Source organism: Electrona antarctica, assembly GCF_951216825.1.
Source record: "Electrona antarctica genome assembly, contig: scaffold_202, whole genome shotgun sequence".
In the NCBI taxonomy this organism is placed as follows: domain Eukaryota; kingdom Metazoa; phylum Chordata; class Actinopteri; order Myctophiformes; family Myctophidae; genus Electrona; species Electrona antarctica.
The window spans coordinates 222,051-245,289 of record NW_027637603.1 but is presented as its reverse complement, the minus strand read 5'-3'; the positions used below and the strand labels follow the sequence as shown (position 1 = coordinate 245,289).

General features: G+C 46.4%; 1 protein-coding gene across 1 annotated transcript in view; it reads right to left on the bottom strand.

Annotated features, from left to right (window-relative positions):
- enpep (glutamyl aminopeptidase) overlaps positions 1–23,239 on the bottom strand; it is a gene marked incomplete at its 5' end in the record, with an annotated part of 63,862 nt that overhangs the window by 4,632 nt on the left and 35,991 nt on the right. Inside the window, 7 exons of the mRNA XM_079531653.1 lie at positions 557–638; positions 1,580–1,720; positions 3,537–3,710; positions 9,782–9,886; positions 15,801–15,874; positions 16,879–17,026; positions 22,127–22,182. Of these exons, the coding sequence (XP_079387779.1) occupies positions 557–638; positions 1,580–1,720; positions 3,537–3,710; positions 9,782–9,886; positions 15,801–15,874; positions 16,879–17,026; positions 22,127–22,182 (780 nt within the window). The remainder of the gene's footprint in view (positions 1–556; positions 639–1,579; positions 1,721–3,536; positions 3,711–9,781; positions 9,887–15,800; positions 15,875–16,878; positions 17,027–22,126; positions 22,183–23,239) is intronic.

The following is a 23,239-nucleotide window of genomic DNA, read 5'->3' as shown; positions in this document are numbered from 1 at the left end:
AGGGTAGGGGTTAGGGTTATATGTTCATGTGCAGCACTTTGGGTGACCTTCTGGTCTTTGTAAATGTGCTCTATAAATAAAGTTTGATTTGATTTGATTTGATTTGATTTGAATGCTGCGTGATTATGAATCCCACCAACGTTCTAGGGTAGACCCGCCTCACCATGTGTCTGATTGGCTCCCGGGAAGGCATCGTTTTACTGAGGTTAGGCCGTTCGGGTTAGGTTTAGGGGGGTGCATACCTAGTTTAGACTAGTCATTGGTTAGACATGGGTTAAGGTTAGGTTTAGGTGTGCTGCCCCGTGGCAGGTTAGGTTTAGGGTACATACTTAGTTTAGACTAGTCATTGGTTAGACATGGGTTAAGGTTAGGTTTAGGTGTGCTGCCCCGTGGGGGGTTAGGTTTAGGGTGAGGGTTTGAGATAGGTTGTAGTTGTAGGATTAATGACTGGTCGCAAAAATGAGAACTGTCAATCACAACGACTACTGGCCAATCACAGCAGGGCTTTCCTAGAACTGCGGTGGGATCCATAATAACGCGTCAAGCGTATACCCACCTTCCACAGCTGCAGCTCTGTGTTGTAGGAGGTGCTGATGCTACCCAGCAGGCGGCCCAGGCTTCTGTCGGTGATGGTGTACCTGCAACGCCACACGTCATGTTTTAACCCACTTAAACACACTTTAACCATCATTTTAGACTTCATCTGTTGAAAGAAATAGCTGATCTACAAGCTCATAGCGTGGCACTCGGTGCCGCTCTACGAGCTTGTAGATCAGCTATTTATTTTTTAAATCGTGGCAAAACTTGGAATAGGCCTATATACTCTTTTCAGGGAACGTTAACATATTTTGAGATGGGGGTCCGCGGCCAATTACATATAATTCTGGGGGTCCTTGGCATGAAACCACTGATACAGAAACTTAGGTTTTTTGGAAAATTTGTATAGAATCTAAATGGGTTAATTTGAGCATTTTTTCTTTTTTTTGTGTGATTTCACAATGTGCACAGTGTGGCCCATGATGTGGCCAACGGGCCAACGGCAATCCCACTACTGTAGCCTACAGCAGGGGTTCTCAACGTTTTTGGCCGGGGACCCCCGAAAATGCTTTGGCAACGTCTCGGGACCCCCAATATAAATTGACTGCTACAATAACCTTAAACCATTTTGGGCGGGAACCCCTTTTGGTGTTTTAATTTAGCTATTTAAAAATAGCAGATCTACAAGCTCATAGCGCGCCACCGAGTGGCGCGCTACGAGCTTGTAGGTCTGCTATTTTTGAAAAATCGTTTTTTTTTTTTTTTTTTTTTGTAAATAATTTGGGGACCCCCTAAAATAATTTGGCGACCCCCCGAGGGGTCGCGACCCACGGGTTGAGAACCCCTGGCCTACAGTACAGCAGTGGTTCCCAAACTGGGGGCCGGTCCCCAAATTAGTGTCAATTTGGCGGTCCTTGACATGAAAATGTTTGGGAGCCAGTGCATAAAACCATGTGACCCGTCATGTGACCATGAAGGACCAATCAGACCTGTCCACCAGGTAGTTCCATAAAACCATGTGACCATGAAGGACCAATCAGACCTGTCCACCAGGTAGTTCCAGTTGAGCGTGGTCCAGTCCCAGGCCATGTCCTTCCCCAGGGGGTTCTGGGAGACGTAGTTCACCACGGTGAACAGGTCCTGGCTCCTCACGATGCTGTCGTCTTTAGACGCCTCCAGCAACCTGCAGCAGGACGAGCACACCTTTACATCCACATGGGTGTAAACTTGTACAGTAGCCTACTGCTGGTAGCTCTGTTAGTACTGCGTTTCCCAGAATGCACCTTGAACTATAACCTGAGGTATATGAAATGGTCACCAACGTCACTTTCGCTATCACACAATTCCAGGGCGGCAGATTCGTCGCACCATGGGAGCCAAATTGCACCCGGAAGTTCGGCAGAATGCACTGGAGTCAATGAGAGCTCAGTGACCAGCTCATGAACACTATTTCTGAATGACTGAGATATTTTCTAAAGTAGGCTAATCGCTTCTGGCAAATAACAGAAGACATGTAAAGCATTATTGTCTGTTGTGTTGCTTTTCGATGTGTTATGTATGTGATTGTACAGAGGTATCTAAAGAGCAAAAAGGGTGCTATTGTTTCTGAACGTGCCAAATATCGCGAGACTGCCCACCGTTTCCTGTCTGGCAGCCACATCTCGCGATGCCCCCGGAACAGAAACGATACCTGCTGCTGTTTAAATCAATTAAAACCATAGTTTTCTTTTAGTTTCCATTTGGTTTTCGTCAGTGGAAAAAAAGGTAGTCGACGAACATTTATAGTTTTAGTGGACAACAATAACCAGCGGTGGTTTCTTTTAAGCAATATTACACGAGAGGGTTTAACGTGATTATTGCCACGACGGTGATGCGGTCAGGAACGAGAGGGTGTGGTTTAACGTGATTATTGCCACGACGGTGATGCGGTCAGGAACGAGAGGGTGTGGTTTAACGTGATTATTGCCACGACGGTGATGCGGTCAGGAACGAGAGGGTGTGGTTTAACGTGATTATTGCCACGACGGTGATGCGGTCAGGAACGAGAGGGTGTGGTTTAACATGATTATTGCCACGACGGTGATGCGGTCAGGAACGAGAGGGTGTGGTTTAACGTGATTATTGCCACGACGGTGATGCGGTCAGGAACGAGAGGGTGTGGTTTAACGTGATTATTGCCACGACGGTGATGCGGTCAGGAACGAGAGGGTGTGGTTTAACGTGATTATTGCCACGACGGTGATGCGGTCAGGAACGAGAGGGTGTGGTTTAACGTGATTATTGCCACGACGGTGATGCGGTCAGGAACGAGAGGGTGTGGTTTAACGTGATTATTGCCACGACGGTGATGCGGTCAGGAACGAGAGGGTGTGGTTTAACGTGATTATTGCCACGACGGTGATGCGGTCAGGAACGAGAGGGTGTGGTTTAACGTGATTATTGCCACGACGGTGATGCGGTCAGGAACGAGAGGGTGTGGTTTAACGTGATTATTGCCACGACGGTGATGCGGTCAGGAACGAGAGGGTGTGGTTTAACGTGATTATTGCCACGACGGTGATGCGGTCAGGAACGAGAGGGTGTGGTTTAACGTGATTATTGCCACGACGGTGATGCGGTCAGGAACGAGACGTAGTCGAGTTCCGCAAGCATCACTGAAGTGGCAATAATGACGTTAAAACACACCCTCTCGTGTAATATTGCAATTATACAACAGTTACCCTTCAAACTAATTAAATCGCTGAAAAAACATATTTCTTTTAATGACAGATGTAGTCACTACGACCACAAATGTCCCAAGAAACTACCTAGCCTAGCCACCGAGTTTGCTAGCGCTCTTGGAGAACAGAGCAGCTGAATTCTTTGTTTTGATTAGGTGTGGAGTGGTGCTCGTTTGAACCACGGCTAGAAGGCTGTTTCAACCAATCAGATTGCTTCCTCGAAACGACCTGTTGTATAATTATAGTTTTAGTGGACAATAATAACGGTGGGTGTTTTACTTGTAGAGCAGCTGGACGTCCTCCACAGAGGCCAGCCCCAGCAGCAGCTTGTCCTTCTCCTGGGCCAGCGTAGCCGCTTTGTAGCGCTCAAACAGGACGTTCCATTTCTCCTCGCTGCCCGAGTTCTTCATGCCGTAGCGATAGACCAGGAGACGCAGGTTGACCGCCACACTGCTGCAGGGAGACACAACGATAAGACAACAGGTTGACCTCCACACTGCTGCAGGGAGGAGACACAACGATAAGACAACAGGTTGACCGCCACACTGCTGCAGGAAGAAGACACAACGATAAGACAACAGGTTGACCTCCACACTGCTGCAGGAAGGAGACACAACGATAAGACAACAGGTTGACCTCCACACTGCTGCAGGGAGACACAACGATAAGACAACAGGTTGACCTCCACACTGCTGCAGGGAGGAGACACAACGATAAGACAACAGGTTGACCGCCACACTACTGCAGGAAGGAGACACAACGATAAGACAACAGGTTGACCTCCACACTGCTGCAGGAAGGAGACACAACGATAAGACAACAGGTTGACCTCCACACTGCTGCACGGAGACACAACGATAAGACAACAGGTTGACCGCCACACTGCTGCAGGGAGAAGACACAACGATAAGACAACAGGTTGACCTCCACACTGCTGCAGGAAGAAGACACAACGATAAGACAACAGGTTGACCTCCACACTGCTGCAGGGAGACACAACGATAAGACAACAGGTTGACCTCCACACTGCTGCAGGGAGACACAACGATAAGACAACAGGTTGACCTCCACACTGCTGCAGGGAGGAGACACAATGATAAGACAACAGGTTGACCTCCACACTGCTGCAGGAAGAAGACACAACGATAAGACAACAGGTTGACCTCCACACTGCTGCAGGGAGACACAACGATAAGACAACAGGTTGACCGCCACACTGCTGCAGGGAGAAGACACAACGATAAGACAACAGGTTGACCGCCACACTGCTGCAGGGAGGAGACACAACGATAAGACAACAGGTTGACCACCACACTGCTGCAGGAAGGAGACACAACGATAAGACAACAGGTTGACCGCCACACTGCTGCAGGGAGGAGACACAACGATAAGACAACAGGTTGACCGCCACACTGCTGCAGGGAGACACAACGATAAGACAACAGGTTGACCTCCACACTGCTGCAGGGAGACACAACGATAAGACAACAGGTTGACCTCCACACTGCTGCAGGGAGGAGACACAACGATAAGACAACAGGTTGACCGCCACACTGCTGCACGGAGAAGACACAACGATAAGACAACAGGTTGACCTCCACACTGCTGCAGGGAGGAGACACAACGATAAGACAACAGGTTGACCTCCACACTGCTGCAGGGAGACACAACGATAAGACAACAGGTTGACCTCCACACTGCTGCAGGGAGGAGACACAACGATAAGACAACAGGTTGACCTCCACACTGCTGCACGGAGACACAACGATAAGACAACAGGTTGACCTCCACACTGCTGCAGGGAGGAGACACAACGATAAGACAACAGGTTGACCTCCACACTGCTGCAGGGAGACACAACGATAAGACAACAGGTTGACCGCCACACTGCTGCAGGGAGGAGACACAACGATAAGACAACAGGTTGACCTCCACACTGCTGCACGGAGACACAACGATAAGACAACAGGTTGACCTCCACACTGCTGCACGGAGGAGACACAACGATAAGACAACAGGTTGACCTCCACACTGCTGCAGGGAGGAGACACAACGATAAGACAACAGGTTGACCTCCACACTGCTGCACGAAGGAGACACAACGATAAGACAACAGGTTGACCTCCACACTGCTGCACGGAGGAGACACAACGATAAGACAACAGGTCTCCACACTGCTGCACGGAGGAGACACAACGATAAGACAACAGGTTGACCTCCACACTGCTGCACGGAGACACAACGATAAGACAACAGGTTGACCGCCACACTGCTGCAGGGAGGATACACAACGATAAGACAACAGGTTGACCGCCACACTGCTGCAGGGAGGAGACACAACGATAAGACAACAGGTTGACCGCCACACTGCTGCAGGGAGACACAACGATAAGACAACAGGTTGACCTCCACACTGCTGCACGGAGACACAACGATAAGACAACAGGTTGACCTCCACACTGCTGCAGGGAGACACAACGATAAGACAACAGGTTGACCGCCACACTGCTGCAGGGAGGAGACACAACGATAAGACAACAGGTTGACCTCCACACTGCTGCAGGAAGGAGACACAACGATAAGACAACAGGTTGACCTCCACACTGCTGCACGAAGACACAACGATAAGACAACAGGTTGACCGCCACACTGCTGCACGAAGGAGACACAACGATAAGACAACAGGTTGACCTCCACACTGCTGCAGGGAGACACAACGATAAGACAACAGGTTGACCTCCACACTGCTGCAGGGAGGAGACACAACGATAAGACAACAGGTTGACCTCCACACTGCTGCAGGAAGAAGACACAACGATAAGACAACAGGTTGACCGCCACACTGCTGCAGGGAGGAGACACAACGATAAGACAACAGGTTGACCGCCACACTGCTGCAGGAAGAAGACACAACGATAAGACAACAGGTTGACCTCCACACTGCTGCAGGGAGACACAACGATAAGACAACAGGTTGACCTCCACACTGCTGCAGGGAGGAGACACAACGATAAGACAACAGGTTGACCTCCACACTGCTGCAGGGAGACACAACGATAAGACAACAGGTTGACCTCCACACTGCTGCACGAAGGAGACACAACGATAAGACAACAGGTTGACCTCCACACTGCTGTACGAAGGAGACACAACGATAAGACAACAGGTTGACCTCCACACTGCTGCAGGGAGACACAACGATAAGACAACAGGTTGACCTCCACACTGCTGCAGGGAGGAGACACAACGATAAGACAACAGGTTGACCTCCACACTGCTGCAGGGAGGAGACACAACGATAAGACAACAGGTTGACCTCCACACTGCTGCAGGGAGGAGACACAACGATAAGACAACAGGTTGACCGCCACACTGCTGCAGGGAGACACAACGATAAGACAACAGGTTGACCTCCACACTGCTGCAGGGAGACACAACGATAAGACAACAGGTTGACCTCCACACTGCTGCAGGAAGGAGACACAACGATAAGACAACAGGTTGACCTCCACACTGCTGCAGGAAGGAGACACAACGATAAGACAACAGGTTGACCGCCACACTGCTGCACGAAGGAGACACAACGTTAAGACAACAGGTTGACCTCCACACTGCTGCAGGAAGGAGACACAACGATAAGACAACAGGTTGACCTCCACACTGCTGCAGGGAGGAGACACAACGATAAGACAACAGGTTGACCTCCACACTGCTGCAGGGAGACACAACGATAAGACAACAGGTTGACCTCCACACTGCTGCACGAAGAAGACACAACGATAAGACAACAGGTTGACCTCCACACTGCTGCACGAAGAAGACACAACGATAAGACAACAGGTTGACCTCCACACTGCTGCAGGGAGGAGACACAACGATAAGACAACAGGTTGACCTCCACACTGCTGCAGGGAGGAGACACAACGATAAGACAACAGGTTGACCTCCACACTGCTGCACGGAGAAGACACAACGATAAGACAACAGGTTGACCTCCACACTGCTGCAGGGAGACACAACGATAAGACAACAGGTTGACCTCCACACTGCTGCAGGGAGGAGACACAACGATAAGACAACAGGTTGACCTCCACACTGCTGCAGGGAGGAGACACAACGATAAGACAACAGGTTGACCTCCACACTGCTGCAGGGAGGAGACACAACGATAAGACAACAGGTTGACCTCCACACTGCTGCAGGAAGGAGACACAACGATAAGACAACAGGTTGACCTCCACACTGCTGCAGGGAGGAGACACAACGATAAGACAACAGGTTGACCGCCACACTGCTGCAGGGAGACACAACGATAAGACAACAGGTTGACCTCCACACTGCTGCAGGGAGGAGACACAACGATAAGACAACAGGTTGACCTCCACACTGCTGCAGGGAGACACAACGATAAGACAACAGGTTGACCTCCACACTGCTGCAGGGAGACACAACGATAAGACAACAGGTTGACCTCCACACTGCTGCAGGGAGGAGACACAACGATAAGACAACAGGTTGACCTCCACACTGCTGCAGGGAGGAGACACAACGATAAGACAACAGGTTGACCTCCACACTGCTGCAGGGAGACACAACGATAAGACAACAGGTTGACCGCCACACTGCTGCAGGAAGGAGACACAACGATAAGACAACAGGTTGACCTCCACACTGCTGCAGGAAGAAGACACAACGATAAGACAACAGGTTGACCTCCACACTGCTGCAGGGAGGAGACACAACGATAAGACAACAGGTTGACCTCCACACTGCTGCAGGGAGGAGACACAACGATAAGACAACAGGTTGACCTCCACACTGCTGCAGGGAGACACAACGATAAGACAACAGGTTGACCTCCACACTGCTGCAGGAAGAAGACACAACGATAAGACAACAGGTTGACCGCCACACTGCTGCAGGAAGGAGACACAACGATAAGACAACAGGTTGACCGCCACACTGCTGCAGGGAGGAGACACAACGATAAGACAACAGGTTGACCTCCACACTGCTGCAGGGAGAAGACACAACGATAAGACAACAGGTTGACCGCCACACTGCTGCAGGAAGGAGACACAACGATAAGACAACAGGTTGACCGCCACACTGCTGCAGGGAGGAGACACAACGATAAGACAACAGGTTGACCGCCACACTGCTGCAGGGAGAAGACACAACGATAAGACAACAGGTTGACCTCCACACTGCTGTACGAAGGAGACACAACGATAAGACAACAGGTTGACCGCCACACTGCTGCAGGGAGACACAACGATAAGACAACAGGTTGACCTCCACACTGCTGCAGGGAGGAGACACAACGATAAGACAACAGGTTGACCTCCACACTGCTGCAGGAAGGAGACACAACGATAAGACAACAGGTTGACCTCCACACTGCTGCAGGGAGACACAACGATAAGACAACAGGTTGACCTCCACACTGCTGCAGGGAGGAGACACAACGATAAGACAACAGGTTGACCTCCACACTGCTGCAGGGAGGAGACACAACGATAAGACAACAGGTTGACCGCCACACTACTGCAGGAAGGAGACACAACGATAAGACAACAGGTTGACCTCCACACTGCTGCAGGGAGACACAACGATAAGACAACAGGTTGACCGCCACACTGCTGCAGGGAGGAGACACAACGATAAGACAACAGGTTGACCGCCACACTGCTGCAGGGAGGAGACACAACGATAAGACAACAGGTTGACCGCCACACTGCTGCAGGGAGACACAACGATAAGACAACAGGTTGACCTCCACACTGCTGCAGGGAGGAGACACAACGATAAGACAACAGGTTGACCGCCACACTGCTGCAGGGAGGAGACACAACGATAAGACAACAGGTTGACCGCCACACTGCTGCAGGGAGACACAACGATAAGACAACAGGTTGACCGCCACACTGCTGCATGGAGGAGACACAACGATAAGACAACAGGTTGACCTCCACACTGCTGCAGGGAGACACAACGATAAGACAACAGGTTGACCGCCACACTGCTGCAGGGAGACACAACGATAAGACAACAGGTTGACCTCCACACTGCTGCACGAAGGAGACACAACGATAAGACAACAGGTTGACCTCCACACTGCTGCAGGGAGACACAACGATAAGACAACAGGTTGACCTCCACACTGCTGCAGGGAGACACAACGATAAGACAACAGGTTGACCTCCACACTGCTGCAGGGAGACACAACGATAAGACAACAGGTTGACCTCCACACTGCTGCAGGGAGACACAACGATAAGACAACAGGTTGACCTCCACACTGCTGCAGGAAGAAGACACAACAAAGTACAGCAACATTTAGAGGAGTCCGGGACCCCCAGGGGTCCTTGAGGGAGTTCCAGGGGGTCCCCAGCAGCTAAATGATAGTTAGTAACCAAATGGACCCTTATCGTTCTGTAACTCTGAGAGTGTACAAATGGAACCAAATTTAATAAAGTTAAATTAACAATAATTTTACAATGTAAATTGTACAGCAGCAATACCTCAGACTTCCACTGATCCACTGGTCGAAGACGCGAGACGCCTCGTTCAGGGCGTCTGTGTCTCCCATTCCACAGGAGAGGCCCAGCACCGTCTCCCTCAGTAGCCTGGTACACGCACACACGCACGCACGCACGCACGCACACACACATCCATCAGTCACATTAAATGTTAAACGTGATATTTATTTGGTTACAGTAAAGGCTCATTCATAGTCTGGATTTCCGGTGGTGAGGTGACCACCGGAGCTGTAAAAACGTGGAGCGGTGGTGAGTAAAAACAGAGAGAAGGGCTGGGGGCGGTGGTGGTGGTTTGCTCTTCACCGCGGCTCAGTGACGTCATGTTGTAGTTCGGTGGGCACCTCACCACCGAAAATCCAGACTATGACCTTTAGTGTCAAATAGCTCTATATCGGGACAGTAATCATCGCTAAGCGGTGTTTGTTCGGTAATATTGTGACGGGTCAGTATAGTCATTGCTAGAGTAGCCTCGGAAACCCAGACCATTTTATTTCCAGGGAGAAAAGAAAAGTCCGGGGCCGAGTCCACTTCGATTCAGCATAGAGTAGCGCAAACGTCGGTCTCTCTCTGCTGATTTCTGATCGTCTGCACCTTCGTTAAATTGATGCAGACACGCACACACGTACACACACACACACACACTCCTCTCTCTCTTGTAGTCATCAGAATGATATCGTTACGTCATGTTGTAGTCATTGTTTTGTAGTCATCAGGATGATATCATTACGTCATGTTGTAGTCATTGTTTTGTAGTCATCAGAATGATATCGTTACGTCATGTTGTAGTCATTGTTTTGTAGTCATCAGGATGATATCATTACGTCATGTTGTAGTCATTGTTTTGTAGTCAACCTGAAAGAACAGTCCCAAGAAAAGCTGTGATGTGGTGTAGTGCGAGTTAGAGGATGAACGTTACTAGGGTTGTAGGGTTGTTGCTAGGGTCCTAGTAGGGTTACTAGGGTTGTAGGGTTGTTGCTAGGGTCCTAGTAGGGTTACTAGGGTTGTAGGGTTGTTGCTAGGGTCTTAGTAGGGTTACTAGGGTTGTTGCTAGGGTCTTAGTAGGGTTACTAGGGTTGTAGGGTTGTTGATAGGGTCTTAGTAGGGTTACTAGGGTTGTTGCTAGGGTCCTAGTAGGGTTACTAGGGTTGTAGGGTTGTTGCTAGGGTCTTAGTAGGGTTACTAGGGTTGTTGCTAGGGTCTTAGGGTTACTAGGGTTGTAGGGTTGTTGCTAGGGTCTTAGTAGGGTTACTAGGGTTGTTGCTAGGGTCTTAGTAGGGTTACTAGGGTTGTAGGGTTGTTGCTAGGGTCTTAGTAGGGTTACTAGGTAACTAGTTTGGTGGTCACCTTCCTGAAACTTCCTGTTTCCTGTTTGCTGCACAGAGAGATGCTCTGTTGCTGCTCCTGCTAACTTTTAAAGATATTTCTACTGTTTTTAAAGATTTTTATTCAATATATATTTTAATATATTGATATTAGCAGTCAAGTGGACTAAGGCAACAAGTGGCTGTGGATCGACAACTGTTTGAGGTGATTTTTGGTGGATTCTGTTTGAGGCCTACCTGAGGACTCTCCTGCTGAAGCCAGGGCCTATCTGAGGTCTACACTGTGCAAACCCTCCAACCTGCTGTGGGATGCCTAAAGGTGGTGACAAAGGGGCAGCTGAAAAGGTTTCTGATAAACCTGTGCCAAAGAAACAACTCCGATCCCAACAATCTTGGCCGGAGAGTGTGAGTGAGTCGGGTGGTGTCATGGAGGTGGATGCATCAGTGTTTGAATCAATCAATGCCAGACTGAGCAAGTTGGATATGCTGGACGAATTACAACATGACCTCCGTGAGCTGAGAACCAGCTTGGAGTTCAGTCAAAAGCAGATTGATGACCTGAGAGAGGAAAATGCCTTCCTTAAAGGTGTGGTAGAAAAGGTACAACAATCTGTAATCTCTAACACCGTGGATAACAAGAGAATGAAAGAGACATTATTGGATATGCAGTGCAGATCGATGAGAGATAATCTTATATTCGCTGGCATCGCAGAGGATAATGCCGCTGCCAACCCTGAAGAAACTGTAAGACACTTTATGACCAACAACCTTGAAATGTCCCCTGAGGTGGTGAGAGACATAACCTTCTCTAGGGTTCACAGAATGGGCAGACCTGTGGATGGAAAAGCACGTCCAATAATAGCTCGTTTTGAACATTACAAACAGAAAGAATTGGTGAAGAGCCGAGGTAAGAAACTGCAAGGGAGCTCTCTTTGGCTAAATGAACACTTTCCAGCAGAGATCAATAACAGAAGGAAAATACTGCGACCAATAATGAGAGAAAACTGGGCCCCGGATTGTAAAGTGGCATTGTCAGTCGATAGGCTGTATATAAATGGACAACTCTACAGGGACTCAAAGGTGACCCCCTGGCTCTTTTAGGAGAGGCCTATGGAGAGGCCTTTTAGGAGAGGCCTATTATACATGTTTTTATTAATGTCTATTAAATTACCAAAAAAAGGATTACGGTTTGCACATTTAAATATATGTAGTCTAAGAAATAAGGTTACTGAACTGTGCTCTATTCTGAACGAAAATAATATTCATGTAATGGCAATCACAGAAACACACTTAGATGAAAAAATACAGGATTCTGAGTTGGCGGTTCAAGGATACAACATAATTAGATTAGATAGAGATGAAAATGGAGGAGGGACAGCATTTTACATTCAGGATCATATCCCTGCAAAAATTAGAAAAGACCTAGGTATAGATGGTGTGGAAGCTCTATGGATACAAGTACATTTACCACATATGAAGCCCATTTTAACATGCTGTTGCTATAGGCCACCTAGTTCTGGTATAGATTATTTGAATAATATTTGCACAATGTTACAAAATGCGACTGATTTTGATTATGATATATTATTTGCAGCCGATATGAATGTAGATTGGTTTTCGAGTAACTGTTCTTTGAAAAGAAAGTTGAGTGATGCAGCCATGGTATACAATTTGTCTCAGATTGTGAATCAGCCTACAAGAATCCATGTTAATAGAGATGGTACACGTTCGTCCTCATGTATAGATCATTTTTTTACAAATGCCCCAGAAAAATGCTCTAAAGCCATTTCTGTCCAAGTGGGGTTTAGTGACCATAACATAATTGCAACAACTTGGAAAGCGAAGGTGCCCAAAAGTGGGCCTAAGATCATTCATAAAAGAATGTATAAGACATTTTCTGAGGCTAATTTTCTTAACGGTTTGAAAAATGTGAACTGGAATTTGGTTCTTGATTGTAAGAATACAGAGGCTGCATTAATAATATTTACAACATTATTCTCAAATATTTGTGATGAACATGCCCCAATTAAAAAACGTACTGTCAGGAAGATCAAAGCCCCCTGGATAGATGATGAGTTAAAAAGATATATAAAAGAGAGAGATTTACTTAAACAATCTGCGGTTGAAGCTGGCTGCCCTGATACCTGGCAAAAATATAGAGCACTTCGGAATAAAATTACTAAAATGAATAGACAGAAGAAGAAACGACACTATCAAAGCAAATTTGAGGAATGTAAATATGACAGTAAAAAGCTGTGGAAAACATTTAATGAAGCTGTGGGTAGGGATACAATGGGCAAAGTGCCTTCATTTATAGAGGTAGAGGGTAAGTTCATCACTAAACCAGTTGACATAGCAAATTACTTTAATAATTTCTTCATTAGTAAAGTAAATACAATTCGAGATCAGATGCTACCAGCGAGTGGCATTATTTCTGATTCAATTATAAAAAACAAGATTATGAAGGACAAGGTGTGTACTTTTGAATTCAAGAAGATAGGAGTAGAAGAGGTAGAAAAGCTTTTATTTTCAATTAAAAGTGATAAGCCATGTGGAGTTGATCATTTAGATGGTAGGTTACTGCAGTTGTCTGTAGAGTGTATTGTAAAACCTATATGCCATATCTTTAATTTGTGTCTTGAAAATGGTGTTTTCCCACAGCTATGGAAAATTGCAAAGGTTACTCCACTGCCAAAAATCAGTGGGGAACCGTTCAGTGGTCAAAATAGTAGGCCCGTGAGTATTTTACCAGTGCTCAGTAAAGTGATGGAGAAAGTTATATATCAACAAATTCAAGGTTATTTTGAAGAATACAGCATTAACTCTGAGTGTCAGCATGCATATAAGGTTGGATATTCAACAGGCACAGCACTCACAGCGCTAACTGACAACTGGCTTAAAAATATTGACAAGAAGTCAATGGTGGGTGCTGTGCTTTTGGACTTTAGTGCGGCATTCGATGTGATAGATCATGAGTTGCTGCTCAGGAAGTTATCGGCATATCATTTTAAAGAAAGTGCTATTGAATTAATGAAAAGTTATTTGGTCAACAGGCAACAATGTGTAGTGTTTAATGGTACATTGTCAGAGATTGTGACTCCTCAATGTGGCGTCCCCCAGGGAAGTTGCCTAGGTCCATTGCTTTACTCAATCTTTGTTAATGATTTACCACATGTACTAAAAAGTGCATGTATGGAAATCTATGCAGATGACACTACAATGTATGTATCAAATGAAAATTCTGTTTCTGTTAATATGCTGTTACAAGAGGAGTTAATGCTGGTTTCTAACTGGGTCATTGAAAATAGGCTAAAACTGAATGTTTTAAAAACAAAGAGTATTATGCTGGGTTCTAGACATATGCTGAGATCTAATCCTGAACTGAGTCTGGTTTTACAAGGTACTGCTATTGAACAGGTTAAAGAGGCCAAGTTGTTGGGCGTGATTATTGATGAAACTCTTTCGTGGTCGATGCAAATTAGTAAAATGGTATCTAAAATGAGTAGAAACATTTCAATGATAAGAAGAGGAGCACATCTGTTGACTAGTTCAACTGTTAAACTTGTATTACAATCACTAGTTTTGTCCAGTCTTGATTACTGCCCAACAATTTGGTCTAGTGCTTCAAAAAAGGATTTGGAAAAACTTCAGCTCACTCAGAACAGGGCAGCACGCCTCGCTCTGCACTGTTCTGGGAGAACTAGTGTTGAGTGGATGCATGCTGCCCTGTCATGGATGAGAGTGGATCAAAGGTTGGCTTGTAGCCTTGTGACATTTCTGTTTAATATATATCATTCTGGTAAACCTACACAGTTGTTTCTACAGATACAACCCACCAATACTAGACATAGCTATGCCACCAGACAGGCTGTTGGTCGTCACTTTACTCCACCTTTGATACCTAGAACAAATGCACTTAAGAGAACAGTAATGTATAGAGCAGGAGCACATTGGAATGAGCTCCCGCCTCATATTATTAATATAGAGAATAAATCAAGCTTTAAAAAGAAATTGAAGGCAGCAGTGATTAGGAAAGAAATAGTGTTTGGTTAGATTGGTGAGTGTTTGATTCGGTTGATGGGATATACAATGTTTGTAAAGTTGTTGTATAGATTTGTTGTAGTGTGGTGTATTTTCTGGTTTTGATGAAGACAGAAAGCTTCAATTGTTTTTCTTTTGTTTTGTTTTTAACTATGTAATGAAAAAATACTTTGTATTACGTTTTAAATTGATTGTATGAGTGTTCGGACCCCAGGAAGAGTAGTCCTCACTGTAGTGAGGACTAATGGGGATCCGTAATAAACATAAACATAAACATAAACATAAACTAGGGTTGTTGCTAGGGTCTTAGTAGGGTTACTAGGGTTGTTGCTAGGGTCCTAGTAGGGTTACTAGGGTTGTTGCTAGGGTCTTAGTAGGGTTACTAGGGTTGTTGCTAGGGTCTTATTAGGGTTACTAGGGTTGTTGCTAGGGTCTTAGTAGGGTTACTAGGGTTGTTGCTAGGGTCTTAGTAGGGTTACTAGGGTTGTTCCTAGGGTCTTAGTAGGGTTACTAGGGTTGTTGCTAGGGTCTTAGTAGGGTTACTAGGGTTGTTGCTAGGGTCTTAGTAGGGTTACTAGGGTTGTTGCTAGGGTCATAGTAGGGTTACTAGGGTTGCTCATGTTCATGTGTTTTCTCACCTCTCTGTCTGGGATCCTGTATCGTTCCATCCCAGTCTCTCAGAGATGTCGCTCACATACCCTCGAAACAGCGTCTATATACACCAGCAAACAGTGACATGAGAACCACTTTCACACCAGTGTCACACCAGTTTCACACCAGTTTCACATGCAACACGATAGCAGTGGTTAACCTTCAATCTCAGATTGATTTTTGTTTTTCCAGAGATAATAAAAACGACAGCCTTTCTCCTGCAATAAGCTATTCCACCAACTTTATGAATTTTGGCTTTGATCTGCTTAACCCAGTAGACCTACAGGTACATATATGTGGTGAATCACTCTCATATGCCATGACATCAACTATCAGATAGACTGACGTCTGTGCAAAAATGATACAAGTGTAAGGATTTATATCGATTTATCTACGTATGTCTGACCTGGAACTTGGGGTAGAGGGAGGTGTCGTATGATCTGACCTGGAACTTGGGGTAGAGGGGCGTGGCCTGTATGATCTGACCTGGAACTTGGGGTAGAGGGGCGTGTCTGATCTGACCTGGAACGTGGGGTAGAGGGGCGTGTCGTATGGTCTGACCTGGAACTTGGGGTAGAGGGGCGTGTCGTATGGTCTGACCTGGAACTTGGGGTAGAGGGGCGTGTCGTATGATCTGACCTGGAACTTGGGGTAGAGGGGCGTGTCGTATGATCTGACCTGGAACTTGGGGTTTAGAGGGGCATGTATGGTCTGACCTGGAACTTGGGGTAGAGGGGCGTGTCGTATGGTCTGACCTGGAACTTGGGGTAGAGGGGCGTGTCGTATGATCTGACCTGGAACTTGGGGTAGAGGGGCGTGTATGATCTGACCTGGAACTTGGGGTAGAGGGGCGTGTCGTATGATCTGACCTGGAACTTGGGGTAGAGGGGCGTGTATGATCTGACCTGGAACGTGGGGTAGAGGGGCGTGTCGTATGGTCTGACCTGGAACTTGGGGTAGAGGGGCGTGTCGTATGATCTGACCTGGAACTTGGGGTAGAGGGGCGTGGCATGTATGGTCTGACCTGGAACTTGGGGTAGAGGGGCGTGGCGTGTATGGTCTGACCTGGAACTTGGGGTAGAGGGGCGTGTCTGAGAGCATCTCCTTCACGTATGAGATGGAGGAGCTGAGGCGACTCCAGGCGATGTACTCGGTCTCGTTGGCCATGTAGCGAGTCAGGTCCAACGCCGTCCCGTAGTCCACCACGTCTGCCCTGCAAAGATGCACATTAAACATTAACCATTTTGACCTGGGAATGATTCTACAAAATGTCTTCTAAATCCTGACAGTTTTCTGAAAAACCTCATGTTTCTGTATCAGTGGTGCTCAATATTTCATGTCAAGGACCCTACAAATTATATGTAATTGGCCGCCGACCCCCATCTGAAAATATGTTGTTCCAGGGACCCCTCAGAAGCAAAGATTTGAGTTAAAAATGTTTGCTCTGAAAGAATATATATTCAAAGATTTGCGCCATATTTTAACGATTTTTCAAAAATAGCAGACTTACAAGCTCGTAGCGCGCTACTCGGTGGCGCGCTACGAGCTTGTAGATCTGCTATTTTTCAACAGCTAAAGTACAACATAATGCTTAAAACAACAAAAGGGGTTCCCGCCCTGAATGGGTTAAAGATATAGGGTCACGGTAGGCAGAAGATTCCACAGGCAGGAAAGTTCAAATGAACTTGTTTATTGATTCAAACTAAAGTAAAGCTTTACAACAACAGAGTGGTTAATGGGTTAGGGTTAAAGAGTGGTAATGGGTTAGGGTTAAAGAGTGGTTATGGTTAGGGTTAAAGAGTGGTAATGGGTTAGGGTTAAAGAGGTAATGGGTCAGGGTTAAAGAGTGGTTAGGGTTAGGGTTAAAGAGTGGTAATGGGTTAGGGTTAAAGAGTGGTTAGGGTCAGGGTTAAAGAGTGGTAATGGGTTAGGGTTAAAGAGTGGTAATGGGTTAGGGTTAAAGAGTGGTAATGGGTCAGGGTTAAAGAGTGGTTAGGGTCAGGGTTAAAGAGTGGTAATGGGTTAGGGTTAAAGAGTGGTAATGGGTCAGGGTTAAAGAGTGGTAATGGGTCAGGGTTAAAGAGTGGTAATGGGTTAGGGTTAAAGAGTGGTAATGGGTCAGGGTTAAAGAGTGGTAATGGGTTAGGGTTAAAGAGAGGTAATGGGTTAGGGTTAAAGAGTGGTAATGGGTTAGGGTTAAAGAGTGGTAATGGGTTAGGGTTAAAGAGTGGTAATGGGTTAGGGTTAAAGAGTGGTAATGGGTTAGGGTTAAAGAGTGGTAATGGGTCAGGGTTAAAGAGTGGTAATGGGTTAGAGGGTTAAAGAGTGGTAATGGGTTAGGGTTAAAGAGTGGTAATGGGTTAGGGTTAAAGAGTGGTAATGGGTTAGAGGGTTAAAGAGTGGTAATGGGTTAGAGGGTTAAAGAGTGGTAATGGGTTAGGGTTAAAGAGTGGTAATGGGTTAGGGTTAAAGAGTGGTAATGGGTTAGAGGGTTAAAGAGTGGTAATGGGTTAGAGGGTTAAAGAGTGGTTAGGGTCAGGGTTAAAGAGTGGTAATGGGTTAGGGTTAAAGAGTGGTAATGGGTTAGGGTTAAAGAGTGGTTAGGGTCAGGGTTAAAGAGTGGTAATGGGTTAGGGTTAAAGAGTGGTAATGGGTCAGGGTTAAAGAGTGGTAATGGGTTAGAGGGTTAAAGAGTGGTTAGGGTCAGGGTTAAAGAGTGGTAATGGGTCAGGGTTAAAGAGGTAATGGGTCAGGGTTAAAGAGTGGTTAGGGTTAGGGTTAAAGAGTGGTAATGGGTCAGGGTTAAAGAGTGGTAATGGGTTAGAGGGTTAAAGAGTGGTTAGGGTTAGGGTTAAAGAGTGGTAATGGGTTAGGGTTAAAGAGTGGTAATGGGTTAGGGTTAAAGAGTGGTAATGGGTCAGGGTTAAAGAGTGGTAATGGGTTAGGGTTAAAGAGGTAATGGGTTAGAGGGTTAAAGAGTGGTAATGGGTTAGGGTTAAAGAGTGGTAATGGGTCAGGGTTAAAGAGTGGTAATGGGTTAGAGGGTTAAAGAGTGGTAATGGGTTAGGGTTAAAGAGTGGTAATGGGTTAGAGGGTTAAAGAGTGGTTAGGGTCAGGGTTAAAGAGTGGTAATGGGTTAGGGTTAAAGAGTGGTTAGGGTCAGGGTTAAAGAGTGGTAATGGGTTAGAGGGTTAAAGAGTGGTTAGGGTCAGGGTTAAAGAGTGGTAATGGGTTAGGGTTAAAGAGTGGTAATGGGTTAGGGTTAAAGAGTGGTAATGGGTTAGGGTTAAAGAGTGGTAATGGGTTAGGGTTAAAGAGTGGTTAGGGTCAGGGTTAAAGAGTGGTAATGGGTTAGGGTTAAAGAGTGGTTAGGGTCAGGGTTAAAGAGTGGTAATGGGTTAGAGGGTTAAAGAGTGGTTAGGGTCAGGGTTAAAGAGTGGTAATGGGTTAGAGGGTTAAAGAGTGGTAATGGGTCAGGGTTAAAGAGTGGTAATGGGTTAGGGTTAAAGAGTGGTAATGGGTTAGAGGGTTAAAGAGTGGTAATGGGTTAGGGTTAAAGAGTGGTAATGGGTTAGGGTTAAAGAGTGGTAATGGGTTAGGGTTAAAGAGTGGTAATGGGTTAGGGTTAAAGAGTGGTAATGGGTTAGGGTTAAAGAGTGGTAATGGGTTAGGGTTAAAGAGTGGTAATGGGTTAGGGTTAAAGAGTGGTAATGGGTCAGGGTTAAAGAGTGGTAATGGGTTAGGGTTAAAGAGTGGTAATGGGTTAGGGTTAAAGAGTGGTAATGGGTTAGGGTTAAAGAGTGGTAATGGGTTAGGGTTAAAGAGTGGTAATGGGTTAGGGTTAAAGAGTGGTAATGGGTTAGGGTTAAAGAGTGGTAATGGGTTAGGGTTAAAGAGTGGTAATGGGTTAGGGTTAAAGAGTGGTAATGGGTTAGAGGGTTAAAGAGTGGTAATGGGTTAGAGGGTTAAAGAGTGGTAATGGGTTAGGGTTAAAGAGTGGTAATGGGTCAGGGTTAAAGAGTGGTAATGGGTTAGGGTTAAAGAGTGGTAATGGGTTAGGGTTAAAGAGTGGTTAGGGTTAGGGTTAAAGAGTGGTAATGGGTCAGGGTTAAAGAGTGGTAATGGGTTAGGGTTAAAGAGTGGTAATGGGTTAGGGTTAAAGAGTGGTTAGGGTCAGGGTTAAAGAGTGGTAATGGGTTAGGGTTAAAGAGTGGTAATGGGTTAGGGTTAAAGAGTGGTTAGGGTCAGGGTTAAAGAGTGGTAATGGGTTAGGGTTAAAGAGTGGTAATGGGTCAGGGTTAAAGAGTGGTAATGGGTTAGAGGGTTAAAGAGTGGTTAGGGTCAGGGTTAAAGAGTGGTAATGGGTCAGGGTTAAAGAGGTAATGGGTCAGGGTTAAAGAGTGGTTAGGGTTAGGGTTAAAGAGTGGTAATGGGTCAGGGTTAAAGAGTGGTAATGGGTTAGAGGGTTAAAGAGTGGTTAGGGTTAGGGTTAAAGAGTGGTAATGGGTTAGGGTTAAAGAGTGGTAATGGGTCAGGGTTAAAGAGTGGTAATGGGTCAGGGTTAAAGAGTGGTAATGGGTTAGGGTTAAAGAGGTAATGGGTTAGAGGGTTAAAGAGTGGTAATGGGTTAGGGTTAAAGAGTGGTAATGGGTCAGGGTTAAAGAGTGGTAATGGGTTAGAGGGTTAAAGAGTGGTAATGGGTTAGGGTTAAAGAGTGGTAATGGGTTAGGGTTAAAGAGTGGTAATGGGTTAGGGTTAAAGAGTGGTAATGGGTTAGGGTTAAAGAGTGGTAATGGGTTAGGGTTAAAGAGTGGTTAGGGTCAGGGTTAAAGAGTGGTAATGGGTTAGGGTTAAAGAGTGGTTAGGGTCAGGGTTAAAGAGTGGTAATGGGTTAGAGGGTTAAAGAGTGGTTAGGGTCAGGGTTAAAGAGTGGTAATGGGTTAGAGGGTTAAAGAGTGGTAATGGGTCAGGGTTAAAGAGTGGTAATGGGTTAGGGTTAAAGAGTGGTAATGGGTCAGGGTTAAAGAGTGGTAATGGGTTAGGGTTAAAGAGTGGTAATGGGTTAGGGTTAAAGAGTGGTAATGGGTTAGGGTTAAAGAGTGGTAATGGGTTAGGGTTAAAGAGTGGTAATGGGTTAGAGGGTTAAAGAGTGGTAATGGGTTAGGGTTAAAGAGTGGTAATGGGTCAGGGTTAAAGAGTGGTAATGGGTTAGGGTTAAAGAGTGGTAATGGGTTAGGGTTAAAGAGTGGTTAGGGTCAGGGTTAAAGAGTGGTAATGGGTCAGGGTTAAAGAGTGGTAATGGGTTAGGGTTAAAGAGTGGTAATGGGTTAGGGTTAAAGAGTGGTAATGGGTTAGAGGGTTAAAGAGTGGTAATGGGTCAGGGTTAAAGAGTGGTAATGGGTCAGGGTTAAAGAGTGGTAATGGGTTAGGGTTAAAGAGTGGTAATGGGTTAGAGGGTTAAAGAGTGGTAATGGGTTAGGGTTAAAGAGTGGTAATGGGTTAGGGTTAAAGAGTGGTAATGGGTTAGAGGGTTAAAGAGTGGTAATGGGTTAGGGTTAAAGAGTGGTAATGGGTTAGGGTTAAAGAGTGGTAATGGGTTAGGGTTAAAGAGTGGTAATGGGTTAGAGGGTTAAAGAGTGGTAATGGGTTAGGGTTAAAGAGTGGTAATGGGTTAGGGTTAAAGAGTGGTAATGGGTTAGGGTTAAAGAGTGGTAATGGGTTAGAGGGTTAAAGAGTGGTAATGGGTTAGGGTTAAAGAGTGGTAATGGGTCAGGGTTAAAGAGTGGTAATGGGTCAGGGTTAAAGAGTGGTAATGGGTTAGGGTTAAAGAGTGGTAATGGGTTAGAGGGTTAAAGAGAGGTAATGGGTTAGGGTTAAAGAGTGGTAATGGGTTAGAGGGTTAAAGAGTGGTAATGGGTTAGGGTTAAAGAGTGGTAATGGGTTAGAGGGTTAAAGAGTGGTAATGGGTCAGGGTTAAAGAGTGGTAATGGGTTAGGGTTAAAGAGTGGTAATGGGTTAGGGTTAAAGAGTGGTAATGGGTTAGGGTTAAAGAGTGGTAATGGGTTAGGGTTAAAGAGTGGTAATGCAAACAGCAACAATCAGGAAGTCCCAAAAGCAAACTCTTCAGAATTAAAACGCAAACTGTTCAAAAGTACAAATGCCCAAAAGGCCAATGCAGTCAACAGAAAGTCCAAAATGCAAACCTTACAAGAAGTCTGAGATGCAAATAAGAAGAAGAATCAGAGACTACACAAATAATGGTCTGTGTGTGTGTGCGTGTGCGTGCGTGCGTGCGTGCGTGGAATGGTCTTACCTGGCTAGAGCGAACGCGTCATCAATGAAACTGGTTCGATCAGCTGCGTCAAACTCCTGGAAGATCAAATGAGGGATGAGTAACACATGCAGTGTCATGGAGTCACACGTTTAGGGTAGTTATGTCATTTTTTGCCAGCCAAGTCTATGGACGTTAATGTTTGCTTAAATGACAACATAAGGCATCATTTGGCTGATATAAATAGCCTACTGCCCTCGCTGACCGGGTAGCTCAGTCGGTAGCTCAGCGCTCTACCGACTGAGCTACCCGTCAGCGAGGGCAGTATTTATATCAGCTAAAACAAACATGACGTAACTTCGGAAATGGCGTAATTTCAGCAATGGTGTAATTTTTGGAAATAAGGTCACGAATACAAGCAGTCGAAATGAGTTTTCTTCGACGGGTGGTTGGAGTGATAGGGTGAGAAGTTCAGTCACGCGGGAGAGACTCGGAGTAGAGTCGCTGCTCCTTCGCCTGGAAAGGAGCCAGTTTAGGTTGTTCGGGCATCTGGTTAGGATGCCTCTTGGGCGTCTCCCTAGGGAGGTCCTCGAGGCACGTCCCACTGGGAGGAGACCCCGGGGGCAGACCAAGGATCACGTCCCACTGGGAGGAGACCCCGGGGCAGACCAAGGACCAGATGGATTATATCTCCACTGGGAGGAGACCCCGGGGCAGACCAAGGACCAGATGGATTATATCTCCACTGGGAGGAGACCCCGGGGCAGACCAAGGACCAGATGGATTATATCTTCACTGGGAGGAGACCCCGGGGCAGACCAAGGACCAGATGGATTATATCTCCACTGGGAGGAGACCCCGGGGCAGACCAAGGACCAGATGGATTATATCTTCACTGGGAGGAGACCCCGGGGCAGACCAAGGACCAGATGGATTATATCTCCACTGGGAGGAGACCCCGGGGCAGACCAAGGACCAGATGGATTATATCTCCACTGGGAGGAGACCCCGGGGCAGACCAAGGACCAGATGGATTATATCTCCACTGGGAGGAGACCCTGGGGCAGACCAAGGACCAGATGGAGGAAACACATCGACTCACTGGCCTTGGAACATCTCGGGATCCCCCAGGAGGAAGTCACTAATGTTGCTCTG